This window comes from Crinia signifera, chromosome 11, assembly GCF_055691185.1.
Source record: "Crinia signifera chromosome 11, ASM5569118v1, whole genome shotgun sequence".
Taxonomy (NCBI): Eukaryota; Metazoa; Chordata; class Amphibia; order Anura; family Myobatrachidae; genus Crinia; species Crinia signifera.
Window position 1 is genome coordinate 5,864,397 of NC_139227.1, and position 16,213 is coordinate 5,880,609.

Below are 16,213 nucleotides of genomic sequence, written 5' to 3' on the forward strand. Positions count from 1 at the left end.
ATCAATCAGATCCGGTCTACTATCTTTTAGAGATTGATAAATAAATAAGAAGTGGATTCTGATTGGTCGCCCATAGCAAGTCTAATTCCCATCTTAGCAAATTTCCCCCAAAAGGTCAAAGGTAAATGAAAGGATGTCAAGTTCACACTTCCATGGTTCAATCAACCAAACAAAATGAAAGACTAACGCAAAGGAAATAAATGAATGAATTAAAAATGAAACTTGAGTTTGTGTAATGTCTGGTATTTTTAAGCATTTAATATAGCTTTAAGGCGATAGCAATACATTATTAATCAACATAAGAGCTTGCTCTGCAAAATCCTATGTTCTTAAAGGGCAACCAAGTGTCATGTAAATATATTTAAAGAAAAATAAGTCAAAATGTACTGAAATAAAAAGCTTAAACATAAATCACTAATGTCCTTTGTGGATCATGGTCTTCTGTGGGTATTTCCATTAATAAGAACGTTTGGCAGGAACGGCCATATTGGGAGTAGCTTTAGCTGAAATGAGCCAAACAAGACATGTAATGATCTGACAGCAGCCAGCTAAGAAGTCTCAATGACTCACAGACAAAAGGTGAGTCAATATGTAGGTAGGTGCCAATTCAGATGAGCGGTGTGCCACCTTGGCCACTGCATCAAGGTGCACTGAGGTACATCTGTATATTGAACACCGAGCATGTACTGATTATGTCAACTGTGGATTCATATTTCATCTGTTGCACTTGACCTGCCTTGCTGCTGTTCTGGCCATGGTCTCACTTATGTCCATGTCAGTAGGTATTCTACCACAGTTCTAACAATCGTGGTGGCCACTAAAGAGCCACGTGATTTCTCAAATAGCTGTTTCTGCCCCAAGACCATCATTAACTGACGAGCTATTACAACCACCCAAATTATGCCAAGCAATCCCAGGCAAACACTTCATAAACCCAAGGCAATGGCAGAAAGAACTAAGAGGACTGCCATAACCATGATAGGATTCATGCCTAGAAAAATCCTCTCTTCCCTTCCTGTATTATTTGAGAATCTGTATTCACCATGCATACAGTCCTCTACTGACCATGTCTGAATGACATCTCACAGACTTCCTCACAATACGTCTCCTTGATGGTAGATTTCTCCATCTCCGTGTGGGCTGGTTCTGCTCTGTAAGTAAAGATATAATTGTGGTTACCGGCCCGGTGGCTCTACAGGAATCATTTTCCTCTTGTCTGATTATTAGAAGTGACCTCACTGCATGGTTTGGTTTGTCGTTTTTTGGTACTTGTTTCCTAGCACGGCGCCCAATTTTTTCATCTTATGGCATCTTATGCCATCGCATCGCATTGCATGCCATATAGCCGCATACGATGCATGTGATGCGATACAATACGATTTTTTATTGTATAAGCACCCTAATGGGTGCTTACAATGTTAAATGCACCCCCACGCAACCACTATCAATGCGAACCCGAAGCGTGGCGAACGCAGCGAGCCCGCGAGGGGCGGCGGTACGCGTCCTCTGACCTTTTCATACCCCCACTATCCACGTCAGCGTGGAGTTGATTTTAGATAGTGTGGCGAGCGCAGTGAGCCACTGAGCCTGAAACGTGGCGAGTGCAGCGAGCCCCGCGAGGGGACACGTATTACTTTGAATGTATTCCGCGTCCGCTCGCCACGCTTTGGGCTCGGTGGCTTGCTACGCTTGCCACACTAAATAAAATCAACTCCACACCGTCGTGGATAGTGGGGGTATGAAAAGGTCGGAGGACGCATAACGCCACCCCTAGCGGGCTCCCTGCATTCGCCATGCTTCGGTTTGGCGTTGACAGTGGGGGGGGGGGCATTTAACATTGTAAAGACCCATCTGGGTGGTTGTACAATAAAAAATCGTATACCATTGCATTGTATGCCGTTGTATGGCATACAATGCCATACAATTTTTTATTGTACAATATCGCGCAGCATCGCATACCATATTTAGTCTTATGGTATACAATGCGATGGGTGCCGTGCTAGAAAATAAGTACCCTTTTTTTAATTGATCTGGCATAGAAAATAGAGAAAAGTATAACTTGATTAATGTGTGTACATTCCTATCTTATCAACTATATTACTACAGTATAGTAATGGGCCTATACACGGGATGACTTCAGGGCATCTAGTGAGATCGCTTAAAAAATGCCCGTACACCACTCCAAATTTAGGGGCCATAGGGATGCGGGGCCCCATGCATCGCTATCACCCTGTGATTAATATCAAGCATGCTGGATAAATCTAGGTAATTACCAGTCACGGCCCATGTTCTCACCGGACCCCACTGGCTCTGACGGAATGCTCAGCACACAGCACCGACACATCACTGTGCTTGCTGAGCGATCTACATTGCTAAGATCGCTCAGCAGTTGCCCCTTGTGTGGCCATTGGGCCCCTTAACTTAACATTTTCCTGGGCAATTAGAGTTCCCATACCAGTGCCCAATGATTGTATGTAAAAGAAGTAAAACTATGGGGCCTTCCAGCCCAGCTAACTACACCCACAATGCACGCACGGAACACATTTCAGATAATTGCCTGTATGCTAAGTTGTATTGATCGCTGCAGATAGATCTCCGTTATCTGTATTGTTTCATTGCCATCATCACTACCAGTCTACACGTTAACAACCTCATCGCTACTGGAAAATATCCATCTGAAAAAAGGCCTAATAGCATTTACACACAGGAGGTAATTCTGGTTCATTCAGTCCCCTGCGCATTCGCATTGGGGACCGATGGTTTTTTCTGCATATGTGCATATGCTGTGTGTGAGCGGCCAAGGCAAATAGAGTGTTCGCTTTGCGCTCACACAACAGTGCAGGTGTGGGGCGGCAGGCGCAGGGATGCGCCCATAAAAAGCTGGGCATTGCCATGAGAATGCTGGGGATTCTCATGGTAATGCGCCAATGATGCGGCTGCCAGGAGCGGGCAGCTGGCATCACCGGATGTCTGCTGACCGCCATGTCCTCGTATAGGACACACGCAAAGCTAAGATACCTGAGAGTGTCTTCGTTCTGCGTGTTCACTCACCATCGTTCGGTAGTCGGCGACCATCAAATTATGTGGTGCTTGTCCACTAGGCTGCAAATGGTTGTATGTGGTCCTTGTCCCCTAGGCAAAACCTCCATTCGCAGCCATGTGGGCGAATTCGCCGTGCGAAGGGGGCTGGTGGCAATGCGAGTGGCGGGTTGGCTTAAAATCATACGCAGCACTCTGAACTTCACAGCGCTGCGTGTGAACCAGAATAAGGTCCACACTTCCATCCACTTGCTGCAGAACATACAAACTCCACCCAAATAAGTCCTTGGTCATAAATAAAACTTCTGATGTCAAAGCTCTGATTCACTAATCGTAACCACTACGTCCGATCTGGATTGTGGCTCTCCAGCTGCTGAAAAACTGCAAGTCCCAGCATGCCCTGTAACAGTTTTGCTGTAATTGATTGCTACAACTGTGGCAGGGCATGCTGGCGTATGTAGTTTCACAACAGGTGGAGAGTCACAGGTTGGTCAAGCAAAAGTTTGTAAGGGCCCCTATGTACCAAGCACTTGCACAGTGAAGATGGGCCCCACTCAGCTCTTAGCTCCATAGCAACTGCACCCCTTTCACATATGGTAGCTACGCCCCTTGTCTAGTAATGTGGGTGGAACTGAATTCTAAATGATTGGACAAATTAAAGAGTTCCTTGAAATAAAAGTACTTGCATGTCAGCAGAACGTATATATATATATATATATATATATATATATATATATATATATATATATATATATATATATAAAAGCTTGTCTCTTTATTTAAGTAGCTGCACAGGTATAAATTCTAATAGTGCTCTGCATAAACTCTATTCATGACAGACAGATCATTTATTCATTTACTATTTTATTTCCAGGCATAACTGGGGAGCTTATCATCTGCATGAGTTTTCAGTAGAGTGATAGACTGACACAAACCCAGGAGTTGCGGTAGGGACATCTTGCACTCCGCAGTGCCGAGCACTTACAGGATTAAAGGGATTTCTCTTCGGTTGACACATTTCCCCAAAAAAACTGAAAAACAAAATAGGAATAACAGCAATCAAAGCAAAGAGTCATTAACCCCTTCCAGAACATTGCTGCATTGTTTATAATGTAAGGCAATGAGAGCTGTATTGTTGCTCCGGGGACTGTGTGTTTTTTAAGTTAACAACTTGCAAGAAAGCAACAAAGTGACAATTGTGAGTGCACATTACATTATGGAGTGATATGGCTGCACAGTAACAAAGAGGTAACTGTATGGTGGGTGCACTTCCTGTTAGCTGCTTTGCACTAACACTTAAGTTTCTTATTCATCAACAGTTTAAATATTATTTATTTATTAACAGTGTCTTATATAGCGCAGCATATTCCGTTGCGCTTTACAAAGGAGACAGTGATACAACAAACAGGGTATTTACAGACAGTCAAAATGTAGGAGGGCCCTGCTCGCAAGCTTACAATCTTTAGATGTTACATACAAATGCCATTTTCCAACCATTATAATAATCCAAGAAGTCCAGTGGGTTCATTGCCCAAATTGACACCAGCATACTACATTTAAGGGTGACTATTGTTCATTTTATTTTTTTATTAGTACGAGGGACCATTTCAAACAATATTTGAACTTCCAACCAAGATCCCAATAACCTCAAAAGAACTTACGTTTATATATTTTTATATTAAGTTTTTTTTATAAATATGTTTATAATGTCATTAATTATTTGTGTCACTGATACATATCTGTAATTATTTTCAATTTCTGTTTTTTATTTGCATTATTCTGTTGTTTATATAAATAAATATTAGTATACATGTGCGCTGCTTGGATTTCACTGATTCACCACAAATCTAATGCTCCCAATACGCAGTCTCCTACCTAGGGGAATCCATACAGAGATCCCCAAAGATCGCAGAAGGAAGCTGGAGATTTGTGGTTACCCCACTTGATCATTTGGAGGTACTGTATCCCACCATTCTGAAGCACCTTAGTTGTTGTTTTTTTTCTTCTCTTTTTTTTTTATTATATATATATATATATGTTTGAGAATTTGTCTTTTTTTGACAAATCTATATCATTTATAATAGTTATATAATATTTACATTTATGTCTGTGTATATATATATTATTTATTATTATCATTTATTTATATGGCGCCACAAGGGATCTGCAGCGCCTGACAATACATAGATGAGCAAAAAAAAATAGTGACTTACGGTACAATTGCAAATGAGGACAAGTACATAGTAAATAAAAGACAGTTGCAGCCGCGGACACTGACACAATTATAACAGTGGTGGAGATGTACTGTATTCTTAGAAATGAACATGAGTAGAGAGGGCCCTGCTCCTTAGATCTTGCATTCTAAAGGGAAGGGGCAGACAAACTGGGGTGACACAGCAGGGATATACAGGCAGTAGTATACATTATCATCCCTTACCATAATGTGATGTACCCTATGTAAGAAATGAAAGGGGCAGTTACTGGAAGCACAGTGTTCTACCTATAGTACAATATCACTGGGCACGCCATAGAAGCCTCATTAGTAATATTTATGTATAGTGCGAATAGGGAACCTTATTATAACCGTGCAGGATCTCCAATCATTTTCCTCCTTCACACTCACAGATGTGACCTTGTTTCCCAGCATTTCTTGCAGGTCGGTGTCCCTACTTTTTCCTATAACTTCTGTCCTATCTGTTTGCACTCCACACCACTCCACACATTTATTTCATTACAGGCTCTTTGAATAATATTACAAGCTTGCTCCCTGTATGCTCCCCCTACTCTTACAGACATCTATGTGTGCCCTGTCCCCTGGTCCTCCAGATCTTTCTGCATTTCCTGTCCATTTCTTTCCCATTAATAAACCATTACTCACTCCCCTACTGACCTGAACTCCTTATTACTCATATATATATATATATAATATATATATATATATAAATATATGTATATATATATCCCATCCCCTTATTTGGGAAGGCTCCCCCCCCCCTCACTCCCCTGGCCCCTGGCTCATCCCCACTCTGTCTGTCATCCTCTGCTGCCAGCTCACCTGAACAATCCATCACGTCCCTTCCTACAAGATTTGGGTTCTTCCCTCAGAAATAAAAGTTGATCTCTTCTGCATACAGAGTCCCCCCACCTCCCCATTGTGTCCAGCATCCTCTCCCCCAGCCCATGTAAACACATGTACTCCACACACTGCAGCCAGAGTCTCTATTGATTCTGTTTGTTCATTAAGAATCTATCTTCATGACACTAGACAGCAAGCCCAGATAATAAACTCATCACCTCGGCTTTTATGAACTTAGCTGTGAGGATGGTACAGTGCTCTGCGCCTCTTCCATCCACATCCGCACAGGATACAGCAGCGTCATGTAGTAAGCTGTGTACATGCAGCGCTGCTCAGGAGATTGCCACTGCTCTAGTCCAAATATATTTTATGTGAACGATTACACTAGCCCCATAGACGTGTTCTCTCCCCCTGTACATAGGGAACACAGGACTGCAGTGACACTTAAATGAATTTGGATTTTGATAATCAAACACCCAATTCTAAGCAATGAGCGTCACTGCTATTAAAGCAAAGGGGTGTGGGGGGGGAGGTGAGGGGGGGGGGGGGTAGCAGTAACGGAGTAATTGTCATTATAAAAAGAAGTTGCAAAAGGCACATGGGACCACGTCATTGGCTGATTTCCATATAGAAGGACTGTAGTTACTAATAATCCAATGTAGTTTCAATTCTAATTTCTCATATCGAGCACATAGTATGTACATGTGAATTTTAGACTTGTTTGTGTGTACACTATATATATATATATATATATATATATATATATATATATATATATATATATATATATACATATATATATATATATACATATGTTCTATATACGTATATAGATGTGTGTATATGTATATATATATATATATATATATATATATTGTACATATGTGTGTGTGTGTGTGTGTGTGTGTGTGTGTATATATATATATATTTATAGCGAACTATTCTGTGTACACAAAAACAAGTTTAAAATGATATATTATTCGTGAAATGTATTCTGTAGCAACTTGTCACTGCAATATTTATCTAAATGCAATTAAATGTCTGTCCAAGCACATTATATGATACACTGTGTGTCCTTCTGCAGAGGATACAATACTTACACAATATATGATACACTGTGTGTCCTTCTGCAGAGGATACAATACTTACACATTATATGATACACTGTGTGTCCTTCTGCAGAGGATACAATACTTACACATTATATGATACACTGTGTGTCCTTCTGCAGAGAATACAATACTTACACATTATATGATACACTGTGTGTCCTTCTGCAGAGGATACAATACTTACACAATATATGATACACTGTGTGTCCTTCTGCAGAGGATACAATACTTACACATTATATGATACACTGTGTGTCCTTCTGCAGAGGATACAATACTTACACATTATATGATACACTGTGTGTCCTTCTGCAGAGGATACAATACTTACACATTATATGATACATTATGTGTCCTTCTGCAGAGGATACAATACTTACACATTATATGATACACTGTGTGTCCTTCTGCAGGGGATACAATACTTACACATTATATGATACACTGTGTGTCCTTCTGCAGAGGATACAATACTTACACATTATATGATACACTGTGTGTCCTTCTGCAGAGGATACAATACTTACACATTATATGATACACTGTGTGTCCTTCTGCAGAGAATACCATACTTACACAATATACAGTATGATACACTGTGTGTCCTTCTGCAGAAAATACAATACTTACACAATATACAGTATGATACACTGTGTGTCCTTCTGCTGAGAATACAATACTTACACAATGTTTTGTTCTTGTGCCCTATTTAGCTATAAATGTCATATACAACCTGCTCGGAATCATTAGCATCAGATATGAATAAATAATATGGGGGAATAATAGGATGTGCCCGAATAATGCCATCGCTTATCCAGGATGTTCCAGATCTGCAAATATCAATATAACTATCAGAAAGTCAGATAAATACCAGAGATGAGAATCTGCTTTGCAGTCTGATGACATAAAACAATTAAATATCTGTATTTCATCTGCTTCTTCCTATATCACCGACCAGTGCAGTATATGGGTAGGGTATAAATCCCCGGCAGATCCTGAGTTATCAGGAGATAGATTAGCATATAGGGATTAATAGGGGGGGGGGGGGGGGGGGATCTTAATACGATTAGAGATGTCTCTTTCAGATTTCCATATATTGATTCAGGGAATTTTAATTCTGAAACTTGTTATATAATAATCTGTATCTATTACAAGATAATACATTGTCTCCAGACTTGCTGCAGTGAAGGTCGAAATATATCCCTGGCACAAGCCTCCGTGGGTCGGCATTCGTGACTGTGGGGTGTGGGGAAAGGAGACTGAACAGAGATCGCCTATTTACATACAGATTTATCAGACGTTCTAGTAGGAAATAATAGAAATATAACAAAATGCTTATAACAGTATATATATATATATATATATATATATATATATATATATATATATATATATATATATATACTTTTGAGAAATGGTGCTATCCCCTGAATGCTAGAGACACGAGGGGTATGATTTTGGGTATCAGGAGCACAGTCTCACCCTGGGACAGATCTGCCCCCATACACCCCACTGCAGTGTCCTGCGATGCTAGTAGCGACTAATCCCGGAGAAGAAAAAGTGATCATAAATTTTCTAATTACAGTTTAACACCAAGACAAAAAGGTGTTAATGGGTTTAGTCCCTGTGCCTCCCATTGTGTCCCTCCTCACACTACAAATGTACACACCGCCCAGAGGGCTGCCCTGGCTTCCCTTTGTTAGGATTTCAATTTGCCAGTTTTCTTACCCCTCTTTGATGTAAAATTGTGACCTCTGGGCCTTTGAAGTCCCGCATTAGGAGGAAAGTATCCCCCTATTTTGCCGCTGATAGCTTACACTAATTCCAGGTCCCCTTTTTATAAAGAGGTTTTAAAAACGTGAGATGTGCTGCAGAGAAAATCCCCAGGAACAGTCTCTCCCCTCTGCTCCCCCTAATCCCTATTTGCATACAGTCAGATATCTCATTTGCATGCACCCACTTATTTCTCTCTCATACTGTAATGCAATACCCAGGGAGAAGGCAGGGGGGGTGGGCACTGTAGGGGCTGCGCCTGCCGGGGGTCCCCAGGTCTACAAATTAGGATGTTCAGGGATTTACAGGCAAAGAGCTGGAAATGACCTGAAACAGAACATATAACAGCGGTTCGTTACAACAGTTAAAAACTGTATATATATATATATATATATATATATATATATATATATATATATATATATATATATATATATATATATATATATATATATATATATACACACACACACACACACGAATATATATATATATACAAATAAATATATATATATATATATATATACAAATAAATATATATACACACACACAAATATATATATATATATATGCACACACAAATAAATAAATATATATCTATATATATTATATACACACACACATAAATAAATATAAATATATATATATATATATATATATATATATATATATATATACATATATATATGCTGTGTGCAGTCTGGATATACAGCTTGCGCTGCCCAGGTCTCTCTGTAATATAATAGAAGTCCCGCATTGTCCCAGCACAGGTCCTGCCCGCATGCAGTGACAGTCCTGTGCAGAGACAGCCCTCTGGCATCGCACTGGTTAAGCAGAGATGAGTGGAGAGATTTGGGAAGGGGTGGTGGATAAAAGAGAAAGCTGACTTAGACTGGGAGGCTTGGGAGGAGCCAGCTCTAGACTTGAAGTGTCAATCAGAGGGTGAGTGCCAATGATCTGAGGCAATCTGTTAGGAGCTGACCTGGGTCCACTCAGATCAATAGCACCAGAGGGAGAGGACAGAGTCACCGGGAGCCCTGCGAGGACCACAGCAGCCTGGACCCTCTACCCCCTCTTGCTGGATGTGTAGGAGGCTGAGAGAGAGAGACAAGTCCTAGAGGGGCTCCACATTGCCCAGCCACCCACTGCTGCACCATGTCCTTCCCACAGCTGGGCTACCAGTACGTCAGACCCCTGTACCCCTCTGACAGGCCAGGGGTGGGGGGCACCAGGAGCGGAGCAGAGCTCTCCTCGGCTGGGACTCTGTCCAATGTTCTCTCGTCAATGTATGGAGCTCCCTATGCAGCAGCCGCCGCAGCCCAGGCGTATGGAGCCTTCCTGCCCTACACCACCGAGCTGCCTCTCTTCACACAGCTGGTAAGGGCACCTCCAGCCTGCGGGGCGCTACACTGGGCTACTCACCGCTGCTCTACTGCACTACTGCCACTGCACTACACTGCGCTACTGACCGCTGCGCTACTGTACTACTGCACTACTGCCACTGCACTACACTGCTCTACTGACCGCTGCGCTACTGCACTACACTGCTCTACTGACCGCTGCACTACACTGCACTACTGACCGCTGCGCTACTGCACTACACTGCACTACTGACCGCCGCGCTACTGCCACTGCACTGCACTACTGACCGCTGCGCTACTCACCACTGCACTACTGCCACTGCGCTACTGACCACTGCGCTACTGACCACTGCACTACTGATTACTGCACTACACTGCACTACTCACCACTGCACTACACCCAGAGGCACAGACACAGAAGTTACTGCCTGTGATCCCGGCTCCTGTACTAACTGGCATGTAATGGGAGCAAGTATCTGGGCTGGGAGCAAGTAGTTCTCTGTCGGCGACATACCTGTCAGGGTGCATGCAGTAGGTGTGTGTGTGTGTGTGTGTGTGTGTGTGTGTGTGTGTGTGTGTGTGTGTGTGTGTGTGTGTGTGTGTGTGTGTGTGTGTTATATATAATCTCAGACATACTGTGTATAATGTTGTTGAGGGGTGTGAAATATATATATATATATATATATATATATATATATATATATATATATATGATCTCAGACATTCTGTGTAGTGTATTGTTGTGGAGTGTGTTCCCCAGAGTTGTGCAGTTGGGTGATACTGCTGTCCCCCTAGTACCCCCTGTACACTGTGCAGCAGGTTGTCCCCCTGTGTTGGGTGATACTGCTGTCCCCCCTGTACACTGTGCAGCAGGTTGTCCCCCTGTGTTGGGTAATACTGCTGTCCCCCTAGTCCCCCCTGTACACTGTGCAGCAGGTTGTCCCCCTGTGTTGGGTGATACTGCTGTCCCCCCTGTACACTGTGCAGCAGCAGGAAGCGATGTGACCAGGACTATCGCAGTGTGTGCGGGGACTGCTGGACCTGCGCCCCTGCTCCCAGCTTGGAGACACTTTGCTCTGGTTTTAGGGGTTAAACAAAAAGTTTGTTTTCCTTGTAAAATTATCTGCGTTCTGCTGACAGCTCCAGATCCCAAACCTGTGAGAGGAAACAGGCGAGGGGGAAATATTTACCGAAGAAAGAGAACATAAAACAATGTTATGGAATGTAACTTATTTCCTCTAGCTGGGGATGTGGTGGCGAGAATGAAAGTAATGTGAGAGCTTAAATAATAATAATAATAATAATAATAATAATAATAATAATAATAATAATAATAACAACAATAATATAATAATAATAATAATAACAACAACAATTATTATTATTATCATCATTATTATTATCATCCTTATTATTACTATTATTATTAATTATTATTATTACTATTATTATTACTATTATTATTATTACTATTAGAGGACACCTCCATTACGATGAGTGCCAGGATCTCCGGTGCCGCCACACCAGGTCCTGGACACTGATCTCATACTGTAAGTAGGATTCCCATTTGCTGGTGTTCTGAGGTCTCTGTTTTTGTCATTACAGGGCAGCCAGTATGAGATGAAGGACAGCCCAGGGGTACAACATGCCGCCTTCTCACACCACCACCCAGCGTTTTATCCATATGGACAGTACCAGTTTGGAGACCCATCAAGGCCCAAAAATGCAACCAGGGAGAGCACCAGCACCCTGAAGGCCTGGCTGAACGAGCACAGGAAGAACCCTTACCCTACCAAGGGGGAGAAGATAATGCTGGCCATCATCACCAAGATGACCCTCACCCAAGTGTCCACCTGGTTTGCCAATGCCCGGAGGAGGCTTAAAAAGGAAAATAAAATGACCTGGGCCCCCAGGAGCAGGACAGATGAGGAGGGGAACTCTTATGGCAGCGACCATGAAGAGGATAAACGTGAGGATGAAGAAGAGATCGATTTGGAAAATATTGATACTGAGGACATTGAAGGTAAAGAAGACCTGGATGACCAGGACACTGACATCCACTCAGACTCTAAGACAGACGCCAGGAGTGACTCTGAGGGATCCGATGGCTTTGAGGACTTAAATGTCCCTGAGGACAGGTTCCTAAAGTCCGTTGTTGGGGACAGCAGGGTGCATGACAAGTGTGAGCTCTCTGTCCAGGCCAAGGCTCTCCAGCCTGAATGTGAGCAGATCAAACTGGACAGCATATCCCCAAATCCCTCCCAGGAAAGCAGCCTGCCAGCGGCCCACAAACCCAAAATCTGGTCCCTGGCAGAGACAGCTACAGCACCAGATAACCCACGCAAGTCTCCCCACAGTAGTGGCTCAGTGACCACTCAGAGCCTGATGGCACAGCACAGACTTATCCCCTGCCCAGGGAGCAGGTTCCAGAACTGGGCAGGGAGGACATTTTCTGCCCAGCAATTATCTTTACTGAACTCTGCTCACTTTCTGCAAGGACTGAGTGCCACACACACAGCAGCCGCTGCAGGCAATGCAGGCTTCCACAAAGCCGGGGAGCAGGCCCGCTGCACAGACCCAGTAACAGGTGACTACAGCCCAGTGTGTGTAGGGCATAGCCCAGTGTGTAGGACATAGCCCAGTGTATAGGACATAGCCCAGTGTGTATAGGACATAGCCCAGTGTGTATAGGACATAGTCCAGTGTGTATAGGACATAGCCCAGTGTGTATAGGACATAGCCCAGTGTGTATGACATAGCCCAGTGTGTGTAGTACATACTGTAGCTCAGTGTGTAGGACATAGCCCAGTGTGTGTAGTACATAGCCCAGTGTATAGGGCATAGCCCAGTGTGTATAGGACATAGCCCAGTGTGTATGACATAGCCCAGGGTGTGTAGGACATAGCCCAGTGTGTATAGGACATAGCCCAGTGTGTATGACATAGCCCAGGGTGTGTAGGACATAGCCCAGTGTGTGTAGTAGATACTGTAGCTCAGTGTGTAGGACATAGCCCAGTGTGTGTAGTACATAGCCCAGTGTATAGGGCATAGCCCAGTGTGTATAGGACATAGCCCAGTGTGTATGACATAGCCCAGGGTGTGTAGGACATAGCCCAGTGTGTATAGTACATAGCCCAGTGTGTATATGACATAGCCCAGTGTGTATAGGACATAGCCAAGTGTGTATAGGACATAGCCCAGTGTGTGTAGGACATAGCCCAGTGTGTAGGACATAGCCCAGTGTGTGTGTGTGTGTGTGTGTGTGTGTGTGTGTGTGTGTGTGTGTGTGTGTGTGTGTGTGTGTGTGTGTGTGTGTGTGTGTGTGTGTGTGTGTGTGTGTGTGTGTGTGTGTGTCAAAATGCAAATCTATCATATACAGTATAATGAGTGCAAAGCCGGACTGGGAACAACAAATAACGGCTGATCGCTAATGAGAATCATTTTCGTATCTTAACTCATGAGGGACATTTACATATATTTAAGATCTAACGAATCCTTTACAAAGACATAAAGACCTACACAAATACTAACTGTCCATGCTATTTACAACACATATACACATTTACTCATGTATGTGAGCGTCAGTAATATATATATATATATATATATATATATATATATATATATATAATTTATAGATATTTATTTATATATATATACATACATAAATATATAGCTATAATTAATTTTATATATATATATATATATATATATATATATATTCACACACACACACTAATTAAGTAATTGGTTTTCTCTATGACAATATTAATCAGGGATATTTTTGTGCTCGGAATTGATTGCAATCACCATTTGTAGTAGAAACTGCAATGATACAAATCGCCTGTATGTCGTTTAATACAGTCTGTATACTTGTGTGTGCTCTCATTCTATGATCATTTGTGTAAATTAGTTCCCCAAACTTAAAAAGAGGCTCAAAACAAAACATGGAAGTCCCCTCTCCTGTAATTAGGGTGTTAATCGTTTGCTCATTTGTACGGAATTATATACATATTACATTAATGACGGCAATATGCGGAAATTCTTTTTTAGAACAATGTGTTAACAAATTGTGTCTGAAATCTCACTGACAACTAATAGTCTGACAACTAATAATTGTCTGACAACTTCGCTCCTCAAAAACTTTTCTCTTTCAATGAATCGCCCGATTCGCCAGTATTTTTCATTGCTGGTGGGGGGGGGGACAGATTATGTATTATACAAGCCATAAATGGGATATTGTATATTAATCCGGAGAAAAATCTCCTTTACTTACTGGTCTTTGTTTTAATTATTTTTATAGATCGGCCGAGTACGCTGGAAATAGAGAAAAAAATTCTAAGTACAGCTTTCCAACCCGTTCAAAGGAGGTAAGAGACTGTGATGTATATGCGTATTTATACTATATATATATATATATATATATATATATATATATATATATATATATATATATATTAATTATAAAAATATAAATTATAAATATGTATATATATATATATATATATATATATATATATACATACATATATATTTATATATATATATATATATATACATACATCTAAAATAATATATTCTTAATTTATAGTTATTTTAATTGTGTTTGTACTGCGGCTTTTGTTTAAAGCAAACCCTTATTGCTCTTAATGGGCCTATGAATCACTGAGTACTTACAATTATATTTCATTTTATGTCTGTCATTATGACCACATAATTGTATAGGAGAGCTGCTCGGAATACTTATTAGATATTGGTAGATAATGCCCTGGATTATTACAGAAGACTCCTTTGACAGGATTACTTTGCTTTGTGCATACGTACAGATATGTTATTATTGTGTCATTTGTTTCCAGTATACATATGGCAATGACGTTTCTGTTACAGACGTATAATATCCATACAGACAAACATTAAATACTTGTCACTTTAAACCAGTACAGAGCATTTCAGAGCCAGTATGGGGAAGGATTACAATAACTAATATATACAATATTTTATTTTCAGATCTCAAAATCAACTCGACGCTGCTATGATTCTTTCTGCGTTGTCCTCGTCCTAACATTTTGTTTTAATTATTATTATTGTTATTATTATTATTTTTTATTTTAATTTTATTCTTTTTTTTTTACGTTGTTGTAATGGCTGTAAAACACATCCTCTGACCAGTTCCGTATTGTAAGCATGTCTGTGTATAAGATGGAGAAATAATATCACTTTCTATACTCTAATTCAGGTTAGTTGAATTTGTACGGTTTGTCCTGTGATAATTAAGAGTCCCTCATTTCTTTATGCCCCTTTGTATATAGAGTAAAAATGTACATATGTCTTAAAAAAACCAAATTGTACAAGAAAGTATATATTTTTGGTTAATAAATGAATTGTTGAGAATTTACTTCAGTTGTTGCGATTACTTTTTCTTCTGTAGACACAATGTGAAGAACTCCGTCTTTGGGGGGAAATGTGGTAGGAAGAGAGATTCAGAAAGTGAGAGATTTGGTAAGAAATCTCAAGATTTTTTTTTTTTTAAAGCGGCGATCCTTAACACTGCTTGATCGCCGCTTTAAAAAAAACTGGAGAATTCTCACCAAATCTCTCACTTTTTGTGAATCTCTCATCGTATTAAATTTCACCCCTTGTGTCTCCACTATGAATACGCCAAAGTATGTCATAGTCCTATAGGGGGAAATGAGTTCTGACAAATGGGGCACGATGCGATCCTACAGAGGGCATAACAGCTGCTAAATAATTGGGTCTTAAAAATAAACATTAAAGAATTTGTGCCCTAGCAGTTGAAGTATCAGTTACTAATTAAATGATAATACACTGCTGAGTTTACCTATTGAATGCTG

The 16,213-nt window shown here is 41.0% G+C and overlaps 1 protein-coding gene across 1 annotated transcript; it reads left to right on the forward strand.

The window, feature by feature from the left end:
- The first annotated feature begins 9,924 nt into the window (after positions 1-9,924).
- On the forward strand, positions 9,925-15,756 carry IRX3 (iroquois homeobox 3). Its single transcript, XM_083164160.1, has 4 exons — positions 9,925-10,377; positions 11,967-12,948; positions 14,665-14,731; positions 15,369-15,756. Exons 1-4 carry the CDS (start codon positions 10,156-10,158, stop codon positions 15,421-15,423), a joined length of 1,326 nt encoding a protein of 441 aa, XP_083020286.1. The 5' UTR covers positions 9,925-10,155; the 3' UTR covers positions 15,424-15,756.
- The last annotated feature ends 457 nt before the right edge of the window (positions 15,757-16,213 follow it).

Coding starts and splice junctions, on each gene's coding strand:
- IRX3 (XM_083164160.1), top strand. CDS start 10,156: ATGTCCTTCCCACAGCTGGGCTACCAGTACGTCAGACCCCTGTACCCC. Junction 12,949..14,664: donor CTGCACAGACCCAGTAACAG/GTGACTACAGCC, acceptor TTATTTTTATAG/ATCGGCCGAGTACGCTGGAA. Junction 14,732..15,368: donor TTCCAACCCGTTCAAAGGAG/GTAAGAGACTGT, acceptor TTTTATTTTCAG/ATCTCAAAATCAACTCGACG.